We start from the raw sequence: 19,804 nt of genomic DNA, 5'->3' as shown, positions 1-19,804 counted from the left end.
ACGACGTGCTTACGTATGAAAGAGTTAGCTAGACACCGCGTGTGGAAGCAAAAACCACGTCTTAAGCAAACCGTTTATAATGACAACAAGTGTTCAATTGTTCAATACAATGCCGTTACATACGCTGCGTGACGTATAGATTGATTAACTACCAGTGAACACCATATATGATGTACGAGCACATAAAGTACATTCCTTCAGCGCGCATTGTTCCCTGTCGTTGTCAATATGAATACATTTCTGATTTTATTTAAACTTAAAGAATAAAATCAACCATTTTGCTCCAAAACAATGGCGCGACTCGGACTGTCAGACAGCATGCGTTCGACTACATCCATCGATGAGATAGGTCATCAGCACTCAGCATCTCCCCCGCAGCCGCTTCGTCGACCTTGGACAGCATCGAAAGCGAAAGTGAGGAAACTGGTTAACGAGCAGAAATTCCGGAAGAAGACCTTAACCTTATTGTTTCTTAATCCATTGCGACTTATTGTCGGGGGCGTGTTGGCGATTTTGGTTCAGATCGGTGCCAGCAAAATATTTGGAGCTACTATGCAAACCTGGGTTGGTAATCATGTAAGCAGTGACGCGCAGTTTGAACGAATGGATAAGAGCATTGATTTGCTGGGCGGTGATACTTGGAGGCTTCAGACAACCGCCAATCGATTTCTACAGAGCTGCCAGGAAGTACGTTCAGCGGCGTCTTCGCAGTCAAAAGTGTTTCAGCTCACTTTTACAAGAAATTTTGATGACAAAGTGAAGACACAGATTGCTGAGCACGAGGTCATGATGAAGGAAGTGATACAGTACTACGGGCAACAGAAGCGGCAGGTTTTAGAAAGTAGGAAACAGCTTATGAGGGTAAAACATTTCTTTCCGATGAAGCAGAGAGGTGAGACGTTACAATACTCTGAGCAGAACCCGATGAGGAAGCTGACAGACATGATTAAACAACAAGACGATCATGATGAAAGACGTTGCTCTGTTTGCAGAAATAGTACAGCAGCAAGAAGGAAGTAATTATCAGTCTTTTGACCGATTTGAAGGTTATGGTCAAGACACAAAAGCGGATCATTACAAATCGTTTGCCTTTTACACGATCATTGCGTTGGCTTCGATTATTTATATGTGGGCTTCGCTATCACATATGTACAAGTGTTATATCTTGAAGAACACGTGGACATGGTTTCCGATTTCGAAGGCCCTTGCTTGGCTTAAGACATTGCTCGGCTCAGTCATGGTAAATAGCGCGAGTTCCGTTCAACAAAAATAATAGTTGTTTACGTTTGTATTGTTTTGTTGTGCTAATTCAGGTCATTAAAGATCCACGACAATCTTCCAGGTCGCAAAGTCATGTCGCTTTAAATGATCCTATTCTGTGATGTACTGGAAAACTCAATGTGTTGAGTTTTGGCGTAATTGGCGTTGCTAGAGGTCCTTGCCTGCAGATTGCTCGTCGGATAAGCTCTTTTTTTCGCTCAAATGACGTTCGCACGCTGGCGGGTGTATTGGCGATATATTCGGTCAATATATACACAAGAAGAAATGCAAAGTGTTCCAAAATCAATGCGACAATGAAGCGCGACGGAATGTCAAAGCAAGAGAAGGCGGGCCCCATGCTAAAAAGAAAGTTAATCTAGTGATCGAATTAAATTTAAAAATAAAGGGCATGCCTACCTGAAGTCCGCCCCGTTGAATCGTTGTAGAGACAAGCATTCCGAAATGAAGTACTCAAGCTCGCCAGTGCTAACACAAATGAGCCCTACAACTACAAAGATGCCCAAAAATAGAGTTATGTAAAGCATCTTCTCCCATTGTCCGATGCTGTTCGTTTTTCGAGGAACTGGTCTTCGACGTAGAAGAACGAGTTTGTAAAAGCAATTTTGAATATGAATAACGTTGTTTGCAAATGCTGCTATCGCGCAGAACGGCCAAACAGCTGAAAACATCACCACGTATCCCTGATGTGGTTGATACTAAAAATGAGTTTCGTTATACTGCCAGCAGTGATACTTCACGTACGTATTGGATGGCCATCCGTAGATAGTCGGGCTAGAAAATACATAAAGCATCAGAACTTCATAACTCAAACGTCTACTCTTCATTGCAAAAGTTTTGATTACGAAGGTATTATACAGCGGCAATTGACTCTCCTCAAGAACATCATCGGCTGTCATAAAGTCTGAAGAATTTTTTTTTAATGTTGCAAGAGCATCATGCGTATAAATCAGAGCTTACACGTTTCATTTTCAAACCCCTCCAACGTGGGTATAGATACATTCAATAAGCGTTCCAGGTATGGAATTCGAATTGGTGTCATCATTTGAAGCTTTGAGGTGAATTGTGACAAGTTTACACGTAAGATTCACAGAAATACACTGTTACAAGCCTGAAGCCTACCTCAATCTTGTTCTTAAAAGCCAAATTACATGAAGATAGAGACTGGTTATGGCTGACAAAAGTATTTTCAAACGATGAGTGATACTCTGAAAGCGCAAGCAGCGTCTCTGCTGGATTGGCTCTCATTATTTTTTTTGCCAGCTTCGACACCCGTGATGTGTCTCGCCGAAAAATGATTGGCAACGACGTATCAATTAGCAGGTTCAGCGCTTGCGTGATGAGAAGTGGAGTAACGAATGCTGTCGACATATCAATGACACCACCATGCCACCGCACCGTGAGTTTAGTGTACTTAATATTTGATGACAACCATGTTTCGACTTCGCTCCCAAAAGGTATGATCACAAATGAGATGAGCATAAACCAGAGGAAAAAAGAAATCCAATTAATAGCAAAAATACGATTGATCATCGTTTGTTGAAAATGCTCTTCCATAACATGGTTTTCACGTGTCACAAAAAAATGGATAAGTTTTACACTCAACAAGTATACAGCAACGTCCAGTGAGATTCCAAGCAAAATTCCTTGAACGAAGATATAACACCATCTTCCAGAAAACAAAATGGGTCTTTCTGTGTTGAAGCACGACAAAAAGGCGACGCACTCATGACATTTACTGCACACGGGGGCCATCATTGCAGCGGTATACCATTGAACGAAAAACGCAGTCCCCACGACATAGGTAGCAATGAACAATGCGAATACCATTAATGTTTGCATGTAGACAGGAATTCTGAGGAGTGGGTTGTAAAATGGCTCTCTAAAAAGAAAAATTCCATGAGAGTCCACCACGTCGCGATAACCTTGTGGCTTAAACGTTGCATTAGAATAATTAGCTTCTTTAAACAACCTCAGATTCCACGCATCATTTAGCAGGCTGTTTTGTCGTGCCCAAGCTTTTATAAGAAGAGGCCCCCAAACTGACGCTGTAAAAAAGCCAAAAATGCACAATGCTCTCATGTACGCCACTGCCCCAAACCACCTACATGATACATACACGACACAACCCACGAAAGCTGGAACAAGCAAACACTTTGTGTAGACAAACAAAAAGCTAAAGTAAAAAGCCACACGCTCCCCATAATAATATCGTAGCTCGTTCGTGATCTCGGTAGAGTTCCACCACCACTGTGCACACTTGGCCAATAGTTGACTATCCACATATCGATTATGGAGAGGAAAGCAAGACATGATGATGCTTTCATTGCGATTTAGCTCTTCGAACGAAATGTTTGCACCGGGTGGATTCAGCTCTTCCACATTGGCCGTAGATGTAATGATGCGAGCAATTGTTTGAATGCGTTCAGCAGGCGTAAACTGTTCGTCTTCAAGTTCCACCCGTTTGATAGTTTCGTATTGACCTTCTTGAAACAGCGGTTCGGTGTCATCAATGTGGCTCGATGCGATGAGCTCTTCAATTTCAGATGGTACCTCACCTACAGCTCCAATTTGCAGCCAGCGCTCAAGCGCCAATCGACTTTTTTCGGTCTGTAGTCTCGATGTGGATGGTCGCAAAAGTAGCACTAAATATTTACGGGAATACAAAGTGCTGGAAAGTACAGAAATGTCAAATCCTGCATTAATGCAACGGCTAAGCACCTCCATCTGTCGTTTCCCTATTGCATCCAATCCATTTCGAGCAAGAATACGCGGTGTTATCGGCTTATTATGCAAAATTAGCGCGAACTCGTACTTCATTCGATAATCCACATCAGGAACACTTGGAATGACATTTCCATGTCGAGGAGACCAGACTCGAGGTATTGTATTCTTTGACTTTGCGATGTGCGATGCGTAACTAGTTGATGACCACGAGTCCTTCATACCAGTAGAAGGAGCGAAATGCTTGACCAGATAATCCAAGGATTTAGTGTGTGTATGCGAGCGATGCCGAGATCCATAACCAAAAAGCTGGGGATTCGATACCCCAGCGTAGCACTTTAGACGCTGATAGCAATTCCGGCCAGATCGCTTCACCTCTTGTTCCGTGTCGTTAAGAGCCTCACTCGAATTATTCGGAATTGCATCGCGCGAAAGCGCATGGGGTAAGACACTGGAACGATAATCCACTCGCGGTTCGGTACGACATTGCTGAATCATCGATAGTGATGCTTCTTGATGATCGGTATCATCGTGTGTAGCTTGAGACGTTGACATTGTTCGTATATTTTCCAAGTCGACGGCTTGAATTGATTCAGCCTTCACTCGACCACAGCTGAATGATAGTATAACTCCACGTCCCACAAAGTCTCGACAATTACGTATCATTTTGGGTCACTTTGCTCTATAGAGGGTTAGTAGTCGCGCATGAAGGGGCGCGTCGTTTCGTGTCTTCATGTTTAAAACTGTGCTAGTACCGAAATCAATCATGGACCCGCAATCGGTGGAGGCTGGAGAGGCCTATCTTAATTCCATGGGCTTTCGATCGCTGATCGAATGGATGACAGCGGAGGTGCTCTTGTCCCGACCGGATGACCCGCTTAAGTTTTTTCAGGCCTTGCTTCAGGAAAAGATAGGAGAGGTTTCTTATTGAGTTGTTGTACTTAGGGCTGGTTCCTTCACAAGCATATCTATCTTGTTGGCTAGAGAAAGAGTGGCGAGAATTTTCATTGTGAACACACCCAAGCCTACTTAAGGCAATGCTACGCTGCAGCAAGGTTTACAAGCAGCGAATATTTAGCGTACAAGTACACATTTAACTAATGCTTCAACAATTTAATGGAATAGTGCCTCGGCTGATGACAACGGTCGAATCGTGATCAGACCTCGAAAATTTGCGTGCGCATATCGATATTTGTCGCATCTAACAAACGCTGCTTAATTCCTATGTTGGACTTGCGATCAGTTCGTCGTCATCAATTAATAATGTGCCAACAGTTAAACCCGGCAACGACTCGGCCTTATTTCGTCGATTGTCTAAGATGGAGCAAGTCATTAAAGCGTGCCGCATTATTGGCTCGGAGTTAGATCCCACTGAAGGTTGGGTTCTTGACAATTATTACAAGTGGATTTATTATATATGTCGCACTTACCAATTTATTCGTGTAAATTCTAGCTACCAAGATCATTATAAAGCAAGCTTGCGCTGTTTTGAATGCGGAGCGCGCAACTCTATTTATTTACGTAGGGTTCGTACATCACTTCATACTTCGTTGTATTTTTTAGTATCATTTGTTGGGTAGGAACGAGCTACAAATATGCTCGTTCTCAAAGTATCCGAAGGTGCCACAGATATTCAAGTTCCTTTTGGGAAGGTAAGCCTGACTGACCTGTTGCTTTTGCGATTCCTGACCAACACATCTCTGACACGATTGCATTTACTTGGAAAGTAGGGAGTTGCTGGTACGGTGGCAGCAACCGGAAAAGCTATGAACATTGCAGATGCATACGCGGATCCGAACTTTGATTCACAATACGACCATCGCAATGGCTACCAGACACGATCAATGTTATGTGTACCGGTCCTTAACGGTGCAAATAATATCGTGGGGGTCATGCAAGTGCTAAACAAAATTTCCGTAGATAGGAAAGCACGATTCTGTGATGAAGATGAGGAGATTCTAACATCTTTGGCAGCTCATGCAGGCGTGGCACTTCACAACGCTGATACTCATGCTCTTGCGTGCATCGCACGTCAAAGAGTCAAAGAAGTACTAAGCATTGTGCAGGATATGCATCGTGATCTAGGTTTCATCTCATTGATGTTCGCTATCTCGACAGGTATCCAAAAGTTCGTTAATTCGGATCGCTGTACTCTCTACATTGTGGATCATGCTAAGAATGAGCTCTGGACCTTGCAAGGTGAATTGAATATTCGTGTTCCGCTAAATCAGGGCATTGCAGGTGCAGTCGCAATGAACAATGAAACCGTGAATCTTGCCAATGCCTATGATGATCCGCGCTTTAATAAGGAATTTGACCAAAGGCATGGCTACCGGACTCGAAGCGTGTTAGCTATGCCTCTCCGCAACGCGATGGGTGATGTGATTGCAGTCGTTCAGCTGATCAACAAACTAGATATTAGCGGTGAGTTTTCAAAGGACGACGAAGAGCTGTTGGGAACCTTTTTGCAGATCGCTGGTCCCATCCTATTCACCTCGCACTCACACCTGACGCTTTCGTTACCGCAAGCAAAAGGCGATCAAGTGACAGAGTTCACCGGAAAAAGTACGCGCGAAACGCAAGAGTCAGTAGAGATGAACGTTATCTCCGAGGGTGATGAAAACGAAGCCTGAAGAGTGGCCTTCCTTACCAGACGCCAAAATTCTTAGTTTAAACATCTGACTCTTTTTTGATTTACAAGGCATCTTTGATTTCTGTATTGTTCTAACAAACTCCTTAAAATACTTTTAATTTTCTCAGTCAGGACAAAAGCTTCATCGTTGCAAGAAAAGAAAATCAAAATTCTACCCGAAAATTTTTGGCCGTCAAATAAAGTCTAATGACAATGAATTCACTTTTTTCAGAGCTAAACATGTGCTAAGCCATTAAAAATAAATGCTAATCATCATATATTTTGATGGTAGTGCTTAGATACATTCTGATTGAAATCTGATCCCGGATTGGCATTTGATGATATATAACAAAATACCGTTCATTATCCGTTTCCGTACAACTGTTCTGGGCCTAGACATTGGTGGGTTCAAACTTACTTTATGCATCATTACATTTTTTATTAATTGTATTGCAAATTACATTGGCTTGTATTCGTAAGTACGATTCTATACGATGATTTTTTTGCCGTCTAGGGTTTAGACATCAATCCGAGTAGCTAGGTTGTGCGCTCTTGGTACCAATACTTTCATTGCATTTTGGGAACGCCGCGGATGTGCTTCATCCTGCTTAAAGAACCACAGCCTGTATGTATCACTCGCTACTTCGGATTTACTAAGCATATTTTTGAGCACAACATTTTCTGATTCTGTTGAATTTCGCTGTTTGCAATGCGTAATACTTTATGCTTATTTGTCTGCTTCTCATCTAATCGCTAAGAGTTATCTATCAATGCTGAGCAAATGCTATTTCGGATGAACATTAATTTAAAGCATAACGAGCGCGAGAAGTCGCTCCGCGAGCGCCTTATTCACCCAAAAGTCATCAGAAGCCATCGGTACTGTTTTCGATTAGAGCATCAGCAGTTAAGAAAACCCGTACCTTCACAAATGATGTATCTAGCTGGCGATGGTGCCAATGCGTACATGACTCAGATCGCGGACTGGGTGAGTTAAACGCGCCGACTTATTACTTTGCAAGGCAGCTTCAGCGAAGCAGACGCCCGCTTCGAGCGTCACATCATGCTTGACTTTGTAAAGCTCAAAGATCGACGCGGACGTCGAGTTGACAACCCTTCACCACAACTTTGCTGTATACTGCCTTACTTGGCCCCATAATACATTTAGAATATCTACCGACCAAGGGTTCTATTCATCGCAAAGTCTGTCACCTTCACTAGTATGATGCACGCTGTGATGTGAGACTATGCCTCTTCTATAGATAGATGCTAAGATTACGCCAGGTCACAAGTGGCCACCGCACCCGAGCAATCTTGCCGAAGTGAAGCCACAAACTCCCGAGGTTTAGGCTGAAAACTCGTTAACATGACCCGCTACTGGTAACAGCTCTGGGGTACTTGCCGACTGTAAGAGAGCGCTGATCACAAACAGTTCCTCAAACGCACATACGTTTGTGCTACTCCCGACGTGGAGGGGCGAAGAACGACTTGAGGGCTTAAACGCAAATATGCAATTGAATATGAATAAGGTGATGACACCCCAAGGGCTCCTAGAGGTTCTATTGATAAAACCTTGGGTTTCCATCAATCTGGTTTATATAATCAAAAGTGTACTGATGTTGAACCTCAGCTTGAATTTATACAAGATCTTGGGTGTACGGAGCTTGAACTTCGAAAAGGTTGAGCTTTAACTTTCGTGGAAAGTTCCCAGCAGAAGTGACTGGCACCTCAAAACATCAGAGACACGATGGTCTCGTCACCAGGATAAATTCACAAAAAAATCAGTGTTCTGTACCTCACATAAAGTTTGTTGCCTTATACAAGATGTCACACATGCATGTGGGGGCACCATACATTAATTTTTAATGTTATAAATTTCCATGATACACATGTCTGCATCTTCATGAAGTGGCTGAGTGAAGCCCATTACATTAATCTCAGAAGTACTTGATACTCGGGCTGACCTTTTAACGCTCCAATGAATCGATCATGGTATCAAGCCCGCGTTTAATAGAGTTCTTTGCTTCAGCAGCAAAAAAGCAGTTTCAGAACTCTTTGACGTTATCCCCGTTCTCAACCGAGACAAAGTTCTACATGAAATGTTTCTCTTGCTAGCGTCAGATCAACAATCGTGATGATCTGGTCCGATCATAGCACTATTGGCGGATATAAGATGAAGCGTCTGTTTTGTTGAGTCGGCGGTGGCAGGACTCCCAACACGACAGAGCAGAACGTAGCTCTGGTCGTCGTAGTTTTCCCTCTAGCAACACTCCAAGCGATTGCCGCGCATCGGAACTCTGTAGGAATGTTGGTGATTCCACCGCTTCTTTTTACGATAACGAGTCCATCCATCGTTGTGATTGACAATAGAATTAACCACACAGCGATGCTCTCCCTAAGAGTTTAACAGCATAGGTGGGGTTGAACGTGTAAACGACTGAACGGTTCGGAAGTGGAAGAGCGATCATTGCTGGCGGATCGAGGCATTACAGCAGCTTTAACCGACGCTTGAAGATCGCTGCAGCCTTTTAAACCCTTGGTGCAGAGCAGAACTCAATTATTGACGTGTAGACTGATATTTCAGTCCAGTGCTCGGCGTTGGAGTTCCAATTTGAGCCACGGTTCTCTTAAGTTTATGATGAATGAGCCCGACCCCAACCCGTAAGCTGGCTATTGAAGAGTTTTAGAGTTCGCAATGGATTGTAGTACTAAGCGATTGAATGGGGTTATAGCATGGGTCGTTGGTCCTGATGACAAAGTTTGCGCCACCGGCACCGATACATGTACAATTACAACCCTTTCGGTAGCCATCTCGGACGTGAGAAAACGTTTGTCAGTCCTTACCGGGATTTTTATTGGCCCATGAATAAGTGAGTGCGCAAGTATGTGAGGCTGGCAAGATTTGTTCGAGAATGAAGCCATCGGGCACCATTTCGGTTGTGATAGATACCAGCTGACAGCTGAAAGTCTGTGAGTTGAACTATATATTTTGACTTTCGCGTGACACACATGGTCGTTCATGTGTAGATGATATATCATACAGTGCTCTGTAGGAAGGCTCCTTAAAATTCCGCAACAAGTCCTGACATGTCATACCAGACTTGCTCTCTTCGGCATTCGGGCACTGTTATTATACGCCGGTTATCTGAGCACGTTTACATTTCGACATGGTTCGTGCATGTTTCGCTTCTGAACTTTGGATCATAGCCCTGACGTCTTGACAACGTATCGGCCAAGATATTTGTCTTGCCTGGATTGTAGTGTACAACAAAGTTGTACTCCACAAAGAAGTACGATTATCGTGCCAGTTTCTTGCGATAAGTCAGCACTCTTAGCAGCCGCAAGCAGCGAGGCACGGCCCGTATAGATCACAAAGCGCTCTTCTCCAAGCAATCACACACGAAGGTTGACCAAGACATACTTCACCGCAACAAACGTTTTGTCAATAACTAGATAGCTCCGTTGCGCGATCCAAAGTCTTCGTGATTGATACAAAATAAGTCGCTCTTGACCCTCATCATCGTGTTGCATCAACACAAAATCGATAGCATGATCGTTTGCATCGTAGACCACATGGAAAGACTTGCCATGTTTGCAATAAATAGGACAAAAGCTACTCGCCAGCTTCTTATCTCACTTTGGCAAATCCAGCCTGGTAATCATTTGACCATTCCGACACAACGTCCTTCTACAAAAGGGTTGCACTAACGCTGCATCATTGCGCGTGTATCTGTGCAGATAGTCGGCTAAGCCCAGCCATTGTCGTATTTGTTTTACATCGTTTGGCACAGGCCAATTAATGATAGTTTTGAATTTCTTAAAATCTACTCGCACGCCATTTTAGCCCACAAAGCAACTGAAAACTGAAACTAGGGTACAAAGAAAATTCACTCTCAGGTTAGCGTAATGTTTTTTCTTGCATATTTTGCAAGACTTGACGAAGATGATCAAGACGAACATCGACATCAGACATCGCACTCGTTTTCTCACAATGAAATAATATATCATCAAAGTAATTCGGTGTTACCTCTCTCAATGGAAGAAGCAGATTCGCGATTATAATGTTGTAGCATTCCTTTAACCCTGTAGCGTCGCTAACCATTCCCACAGCAAATGATTGGGCGTACTGACTGCTGTTAGTGGTTAATCTTTTCCGCGCTTTTATATCTGATATAGACCGTCTTCCAGATTGATCACACTGAAAGCTGCACTTCTATCCATTCCATCAAAAATCATACCGTTGCGTGGGACAGAGCTCTACACTAATACGGTCGCATTATTTTAGCAAATTACATTCATGAACATTGCAAAATCCATCAGCTCCATGCTTCACCCATTAAACGGAGCTATAATGCGGCCTCACATACGACCATACTTTCTTTGCTGAGCAAGAGTCCGTCAATTGCAATGACTCATTCTTTTGGCACCGACCACTGCCGGGTTACTCAACACTTCGTACCAGGAAGTATGTCAATCTTGAGCTTTCTAGTCCGTCTGACACCTTGTCTGGGACTATATCTTTATATTTTTCTTGTCAGTTTCGCTCACAGGATTGAGTCTGAGGGCATCCCGTGACTGCCCCGCAAGTCTCTCCATCCGTATCTTGTTATCCAGCAGTAATTAATACAATTTTGATAGTTTCTTCATCGAACCTTTCGACGATAACATACAATCGACAAATTCCACCTTTCTCAGGCAGCGCGTTGGTGCATTATAAGCACGGAAAACAACATTTTGATCGAGCTCGGAGAATCTTCAAGCTTCACGTGACGGCTTACATCGACGTCAACTTCTTTGTTCTGGGCCACAACAATCAAAACTCGCTCGAGTTGACGTTTTCTTGAACACTTCCTTGGTCAATACAGCTTGTAACTTGGTCAGAGGCATCTATACGGCATATAATATTTGGTGGTCTTCCTTTTCTTCTGTTAGGATGGTTGTTTGCCTCTAGCCTCACTATTCCTCATACTTCTATCGCTCAAGACCCCCATGTCGATGACAAAGGAGACAGTCATTTTGTAGCGCCTGTTGACTCCATCTCCGGTTCGTGTTTTTCGTGATCTTCTTGGCTTGTCCTGTTAGCATGGGGGGCATTGCACTCCACAATATTGCTTGGGATATCTGCGTCTATTTCAACGAATACACCCGCCCACAACAATTTATCCTTCTTCATGCAGCTCATATAAGTGCTGCTCGACTTGTAAGCGAATTTTTTTGTATATATTCATTTAAAGCTAGGCTAACAACACTTCAATCATGGCATACCTCGGATGACTCCAAACTAGTCATCGACGTAAGAAAAAATTAATTTTGTCTTCGCCTTGAAAGTCCCCAAACTTCATTACCAAGCGAATCACTTGCTTCGACAACTTTATTGTGAATCAAACAAATGATCATGTTACTATTCACGCTGGGCAGGCTAACACCATGATCAGTCATAACGTGAGCTCAAATAAAGTAGTTTGATACGCCGGTGTCACTCAAAGCTTGTACTGCGATCTCAACACCACATCCAAAGACTTCTTAAGCAATCAAAGTCGCACTTTGCCTGACATCACTATCACTCTTAATGGAAACTGCATGTGCATCTTGCGTTTTGAGCCAGAAAACTGTGTATCAACAGACTCTTCTCAAAACCAGTAGGGAGCCCCACCCCTACTGGTCATTACCGTTATGAAAGCGTTCGACCGACAACGTTAAGACGTCAACTGTTAGTTGGGCTAGCATTCTGTGTCAGTTGCCGACTGGGCAAAGATACTCAGCAGTACCATGCAATATATCCGGCTTTCGTGACGAAAATTTTTCCAATCGTTGCGAGGACGTTCATTTCAACTTACAAAGTATCCATTGACTCGTGACCATCACATGTAGCAGTCGACTGACGCAATTGTTTTGATACAAAGTCATTAAACCTGGCTTGCTTGATGTTGAGCTTCTTGCACCGCACGGTTGTTGTCTTCGTCCAGCATCTTGGGGAGCTCATGGAACAGTAAATTGCGGATCAGCACATCATTCCCGCCTTAAACGTTTCAACTAGCGTTGAAATGTCAATTGGCTCGTCTGAATTGCTCAATAAAACACTGTCATACAAATGTAGGTCGTAACGACCTTGACGAAGCTCTAAAAACTAGCATGGGCACGGAACTCATTCTGTGGAGGTTCAAACGCCTTCTTTGACTTTGAAATGTTCGTAACCGGGAAAGCAGTTATAATCAGCCAAACGCTTACAATAGACTCAATTATTCGCGGGACTCGCAAGGTTGGACATCGCAAACAACACTTGCTGCAAGGAGATTTGCAGCTGTCTTGAAGTGATTGCTCGGTAACTATCGCGAGAAAGGCTATTTCCCTTTACCACGGTACTAAGACACGTTAGAGGTAAGAGAAACAGGGGTCGCGACCTGCTTACGAGATTTCATCACCTATTGATGCATGGAACTGACGGCGACGCTTTTCTGATCATCTGGAAAAGACGACTACGAAGAGCTGACTACAGCAGCTCCACCGAGGGCTTCTCACATTTTCTCGAGTGTTTCCACTCATGTGAAGACAAATCAACAAGCATCTTATTCATCAGTGCCTTATTCTGTGACAGATAAAGTGCTACTCTAACTACTTTCATGTCGAACAGACAAGGACGAGAGTATGGCTTGAACAGTAATATGCAGCGTGCTTATCAGCCGCGTCGTCAAATCAAGATTGAATGCCGTTTGAATGCCGCTTTCGGTGGTACCAGGTGTTAAGAGCGCTGTTCACAAGATTCCCTCAACACAACACACGCTGTTGACAAATCACATCATCTCGGAAGCTGAAATGCCTAGAATAGCATTACATATATTTAGACGGATACTAGGTTTAGCAAAGCAAAAGGACGACTCGAAGATTTGAGCAAAAGTGCGCCTTGCTTCCAACCACTCTCACTTTACGGACATACGCACTAGGGCGAGCATATTTACGTCGATTGCAGCATTAAAAGACCTATTGTTATGAATGAAGATAGCTTTATGCAAAAAAATAGAAGTGGGGAAGCTGCAGGGTATAGCTGACTCGATATTGACGTACAATATATATGTAGTAAGGTGCAAATTTCAGTGTATGAAGGTGATAAAAAGTATTTTTCTGAAGTCTGCTAGCTTGTATTGAAGTGGAAACTGTCATTTTAACATCGATGGGACGTTGACAGTAACCGGTGTTTAGTAACGAACGATGGACTAACTTGGTTTTCGCATTCATTATAAAGGTATGACTTTGCCCTTAAGGCGTATGTGACATTAATTTTCAGAGTATCAAGGTTATCTCTATTATAAAAACAAAGTTACCCCAAGTTTAAAAGCCGTATGTACCATATTAAATGCAGCGGGGCTGCCGTGGCTTCGCGCTTGAGGATGCGTCTTTAGGTCACCGGTCTCTCGTTTTATATAAGAACCAAGTACTAGTGCAGCGGATCGCATTCCGCTGCCTCTAAAAGTACTTGAAAGCCTTACCCAAGGCAAACGAACACTTCTGTTCAAAATCGAAACTGATTTTTATTTGTTTTTTATCCTAATGCTAAAAGTTTAGATTTTCCTAAATATACTAAATATATATAGTAAAATCTAAATACATCCATAACTACAGGCTACCTAGCCCCGCCCCATATTCTTGTTGGGTGTGTGGTCACATTACGCCCATCTTGTGTGACACGCTCACACCGCTGTTATCAGGGTTCGAGTAATCCCGTTACATTAACTCTCTTGTTGAGCAATATACAACCACCAAATGATAATTATATGATGTTTTGTGATGTTTCAAAGATGATTAGGATAAGTCAATACGTCCTCACAACGCGGTGTCGCGTCGTTTGTAGTCTAGATGTAAAGGAAGGCGACACTAAGACTGTTTTATTCCATTGCACGCGTATACATCATTTTTGAGATGTCGAAAGCAAGCTAAAAGTATGGTGGTTGTACGCAAAGTTCTGGTAGCACGGGTCACAATTTGGATGGTTTGAAACAGCCAGCATTCTGTACTTGTGTGTAATGTGAGAATGTATACATGTTAGTTTTAGTGATGGCTGATACAACGAGGTAATATGGATGGGCTGAAGTAAATACATATTGAACAAAATTTGCTTGTACGTATTTTGAGCACAACTAAACAAACATAACTTTAAGGCTGAACATACAGTAAAGATCAACGCATAAATCCATTGATGTTGATGTACAAGACAAGCTGAATTGAGTAGTGAAGCAAGCTGGGACCTTAGGTGCAACTTTCGCTCACACACGAGACGAACTCGACTAGTATATTTTTTTGAGTAATCTTCACGTTGAGACGAAGAATATCGGATCTGCTTTTACATACTGTCAAAAAAGCTAAACTCTGCTCTTTTAAATTTGCGCGCGTTTACGTGAGATGTGGAGGCACGGAAGGGGGGAAATAATGCCAATTTCAGTGATAAAATTACTTGGTGTAAGTGCTCTACATGTGCAAGAAATAAAATGACTTTGGTGAAAAAGAGGCTTTCAAAAATAGTTTAGCCATTTTAAGTCGACCACGAATTCAACCAATTTCAGATTGCAATCTCGTAAGGGCTGCATCGACTATCAACTGTAGGAATACCCTAAATTATATCCCGGCATAACATTTCGATTATCACTTTATATCCGCAAATGTAAAAATATTTTTTTGAAAATTACAGCTGTATAGCATTTGTGGCTTCTTACGTATCTGACTTTACTATAAGCTTAAGGTGTTCGTTAATATTTTAGTGATTATCATGCTAATGATGTGCGGAACCATTTTGTTTATAACAAGTGACTATGAGCTTTTGATTTTATGCAGCTTTTTATGGACTGCGATTAGAATATAATGTGAGGTATCTCGAAATAATAACACTTCTATCAGTTTTCTCTTGTACTGATATCATAACTAGTTTAAAATCATAACGTACACTTGACACTTTTTGATAAACCATATGATATACACAACTATATAACTCGCATCATTTTTTTCAGTCTAGACAGGTAACTCTTTTTATTTTTGTTGTGTACGTAAAAATTACCCTATTAATCTTAGATATGCACCAAACTGCAGTATTGCAACGAGGTCTGTACTCCAGTATAGGGTATTTTACTTTTAGCCAATCGTGTAAAATGTTTTGTTTGTGTGAATATGCAAGGTACAAGAGTGTACTATCACGTAATGCCTTATTACGGAATTCAAAGTATTATTATAAATAAAGATGATGGGACACCGTTCACCCCACATTATCCGACACAGATCATTCATCACTGATAACGGTATAACAGATGAAATTAGTATCAGCTAAAATACACTAGGATACGCTAATTTTGTAGTATGTACACAATTGAAATACTAAGTAACGCCGGCTCGCTTTCGGATGAAGCTTGCATATCTATTACCTGTACTTTAAATGACAAGGACTGCAACGGGACTGCCGTGGCTCTTTTGCCTATAGGAAGTTAGGCTAAAGCCACTGACCTTACATTCTATACTAGAACCAAAACTAATGGAGCGGATCGCACTCCTCATACTCCAAGAGTAGCCACAACCTTAACTACAGGCCTATAAATTCCTCCAGTCAAAATGTAAACTGTTTTTCTTTGTTTCATTTGTGGCAGAGCCACCTCTATCTAAATATATAGGTTTTTCTGATCAAATAGTAAAACATAATTCAAATGCATAACTACTGGTAGTCCAGCCACGTTGTGGCTTCTTGGAAAGGTGTAGTCACACCATTGTGCGGTCACACCATCTTGTGTGACTAACCCCTTTATACCAGGGTACGAGTAACCCCGTTATGCCCCCCCATCAAAATTGTGAACAATCACAACTCACCTTTAACTGTCGATTTGTACGAGGCTCGCGTGTCCAAGAATCCCTTCGTTCCTAGGACCTTATGCACGCATTCTCTGCCCAATAAGCCCTGTTTATATGACACGAAAAGCATCCAGCCTCGCTGATTCCGAGGGCACCCGCGGGCAGAGCCCTTCTTCGTCTTCCGCAGGCGGTGCAACTCCGGACAGTACATCCGCGGCTTCGAGGGAAGCACACCCTAAGCCCTCGGCAGCCGGGCGCCACACATCGCGCGCCACGTCGAGGATTCGGAGGAAGTCGACTGCTAATCGGATACTCCTTTTCTAGGATGGGAAGATGAGGAGGGCGAGGTGCACCAACGGCGCGACGTGAGCCTTGCTCAAACCTTGCGGACACCGTGTCCGTTTCCCGACCTCTCGACTTTTGGGTAAGTGGTATTATTACCAATCGCCTCGACAAGACACAAGAGCAGCCCCTGGAGGCTACCCACAGGGCGGCTCTCATGCGTTCGCATTCACGTTCGGTCCCAGACCCTCGTGTGGAATACGGCTTTCGCTCGGCGGATTCCGCTACTGGAGCGAAAGACGAGATCACTTGAGCGTTAGGCGTCTACGGAAACCGGCCCCCGGCAACTTCACATGTCGAGCTTGACCAACAAAAAGATCCCCGAGCTCCCTTTTTGATACCTCAATAAATTCCATTGGATAGGTACCGCGCTCGACGTTGCGCTCAAAGAGGAGGCGCTCATGTACCAGCAATGCGGACGATTCATCTGGTGCTCGCCCCTAGCAGAACCGCTGCAGACGATGATGAACTCTTTAAGCGATGGGTACAGCGGCACCGGAGACTTTCGTCGCTGTCTACCTTATAGCGGAGCCACAAGGTAGTGGACGTGCGCGTAGAGCGCTATCTTCGATTTGAGCTTGCCAAGCTCAAAGCACAACGCCGAATTCCTGCGTAACGTTGTCCTGCGACACATAGAATCATCCATCACGCTCCCGCGGGCTCTGTGGTTTCTCACACGGGTGAGTCTACGACTACAGCGGCCCAGGGCCATATCTTGAGCCCAGCTCATGGACCCTCGACTTCCCTGGATATTGCCGAGAAGCGCGGGGCGAACGACGACGCGGAACGTCATGATCCCTCCGATCATAAGCATCCACGGAGTCTGGGCAGTCTTGCCGAAGTAGGACCATAAACTCCCACGAGGTCTCGGAGTCCGGGTATTCCCGCCACTTTACAAGATACTATCGACGACGTCGATCCACAAGACGTTCCGCGTGATAGTGGACGCCACCGCTCTCTTCAAGAAGAGCCGGCGGCGGATGATGACGACTTGATCAATCGACTTCCTGTGAATCGCGATGCTTTTTGAGCTCTGGATGACAAGGTCCGTCGCGATCGAAGACTACGCTGACCATCATGCTGAGGTCGCATACCACTGTGTGGGAGACCTCAGGAGCTGGGAGCACTTCGTACACCGACTGCCTCACGTTGAGTAATATCACGCTTTGTCGGAGCGGCTCCTAGCCATCGAGCAGACGAATGCATCGCCTCGTGCGACGATGGAGCGCCTGGCGCCGTTGGAGATGGAGATCCGAGCTCAAAAGCATGTGCTGATTCAGCTTCTGGGTGGTCGAGAGCCCGTGGGCGCCGCTCCGGCGCCTACGTTTCTACCGCTAGACCCCGTTACGGCTAAAGCCCATATAACACCGGGTGGATGTGCATCCGTTTCGGAAGATTTAGCGTATATATGCAAGGCCCCGCTTGGACACGACCTTGAACGGTCCGATAAATTGTGGACGAAGCTTCGGTTTGAAGACAGTAAAAACTGCATGTTTAAGATGTTTTTAGCTATTAATAAACCAGGTCTCCGTTTCCAAAGTTTACAGCATTTCTATTGCATCTTTCGTCTGCATATCCTTTCTGCATGTCTTGGCTTTCAGCCATCACATTGCAAACGTGCCGTAAAACGCTCAGTCTGGTGATCAGGAAGTCATCGACTTCCTTACGGACAAATAGAGGGCTAGCCGCTCGGCTATTCCTCTCTCACCAAGCCCTGAGCCATGGGATGGCGGCGTCAGCGGGACGCAATAATTAGCAAGCCCGTTCACGTAGAGTGGCATGAAGCCGGTAGACTCATGTACTGCATTATTTAGAGCGAACTCTACAAGTAACAGCATGGCCGCATTGGGAGAGGGTTTCAGCCTCTGGCACTTCTCACACGTGCGCACATATGTGCTTGTCCATTTGTACAGCTTGGGCCACAAGTAGTGGCAACTGATAGAGCTGTACGTCTTCTCACGATAAGAATAATCTCAGGTCTCATAGTGGTACGGTATTTAAAATCCACATCGTAAGAAACCACAATTCATGGCGTATCCGTCGAATCGGTGCTATAATACAGCATCCCTTATTCAACGAATATTGGTGTAGCCGTGCGTGCAATCGCGCCGACAACTTCTTGACCGAGTTTCCAAAATTCCTACCCACAAGAGCCCGTAGCAGCGCTACACACATACCATCACCCGCGTATGCGGCGCGGATCCAATCCGTCATTGACCGCGCCACCGTCGTGACATGAGCAAGCTCATAATCCGGTTTGCGTGACAACGCATCAGCCAAAGTATTCTGCTTTCCTGGCTTATACTTCACCTCGAAGTTATATTCTGCGATGAAGGAGAGCCACCTGACCATCCTTTGCTGACGCATGATCTGTGTAGATCACACCTGGCATGGAGCCGAGCAGATGCATCCTGAACATGGCAAGTGCATACTTCATCGCAAGTAATTATTTACCGTGGACTGGGCAATCTTTTTCCGCAGCCTAATGCGACCACCGGGGTCCGGCAACGCCAGTATTGTTGCATGTAGGAGGCTGTCTTTGGATCCGTCAAAGGCCTCCTGATGAGCGGTGTCCCAACACCATTTCGCATCCTTCTTAGGGAGATTTGACTTTGACCGTGCTACTCCCGCATAACACCGCTATACTTGTGCGAATAGCTGGCGAGGCCAAGCCACTTGCGCGAACCCTTTTGGTTCTTTGAAGTCGGCCAGTCCACAACTGCCTAGACCTTAGCGAGATCCGCTCGAAGACCACGCTTTCCGATGAAACACTCTAATGAGGGGTTTTCCTCGGCGCCGAAGATGCTCTTGTCTACATTAGCATACATCTTATTCGTGTGCGTGCACTCGAGCACCGCTCTTAGATGGACGATGTGGTTTTCTTCATCTGTCCTCCCGTGTCCCGCACGATTGTGGACGAATATTTCGTCGAAATATGTGTGTGCATACGCCCGGTGGGACCTGAACAGATGTGTCAAAAGACGATTAAATGCTGTTGGTGCATTTGAT

General features: G+C 44.2%; 3 protein-coding genes across 3 annotated transcripts; 2 read left to right on the top strand and 1 right to left on the bottom strand.

The window, feature by feature from the left end:
- Positions 1 to 291: 291 nt before the first annotated feature.
- On the top strand, positions 292 to 1,382 carry PHALS_00361 (uncharacterized protein; the record flags this gene model as incomplete). The annotated part of the gene is made up of 3 exons (XM_024730869.1): positions 292 to 861; positions 959 to 1,240; positions 1,314 to 1,382. 3 exons carry the CDS (start codon positions 292 to 294, stop codon positions 1,380 to 1,382), a joined length of 921 nt encoding a protein of 306 aa, XP_024572409.1.
- Positions 1,383 to 1,563: 181 nt separating this feature from the next.
- On the bottom strand, positions 1,564 to 4,557 carry PHALS_00360 (uncharacterized protein; the record flags this gene model as incomplete). Its single annotated transcript, XM_024730858.1, has 7 exons — positions 1,564 to 1,619; positions 1,678 to 1,762; positions 1,845 to 1,961; positions 2,023 to 2,052; positions 2,124 to 2,182; positions 2,239 to 2,329; positions 2,401 to 4,557. The coding sequence occupies 7 exons, from the start codon at positions 4,555 to 4,557 to the stop codon at positions 1,564 to 1,566; spliced, it is 2,595 nt and encodes an 864-aa protein (XP_024572408.1).
- Positions 4,558 to 4,735: 178 nt separating this feature from the next.
- PHALS_00359 (Cyclic nucleotide phosphodiesterase) lies at positions 4,736 to 6,635 on the top strand (the record flags this gene model as incomplete). Its single annotated transcript, XM_024730847.1, has 7 exons — positions 4,736 to 4,921; positions 4,987 to 5,057; positions 5,128 to 5,178; positions 5,246 to 5,379; positions 5,456 to 5,523; positions 5,583 to 5,654; positions 5,733 to 6,635. 7 exons carry the CDS (start codon positions 4,736 to 4,738, stop codon positions 6,633 to 6,635), a joined length of 1,485 nt encoding a protein of 494 aa, XP_024572407.1.
- Positions 6,636 to 19,804: the final 13,169 nt, after the last annotated feature.

Source organism: Plasmopara halstedii (assembly GCF_900000015.1).
Source record: "Plasmopara halstedii genome assembly, contig: Scaffold_110, whole genome shotgun sequence".
In the NCBI taxonomy this organism is placed as follows: domain Eukaryota; phylum Oomycota; class Peronosporomycetes; order Peronosporales; family Peronosporaceae; genus Plasmopara; species Plasmopara halstedii.
This window is presented reverse-complemented; position numbering and strand designations above follow the sequence as displayed.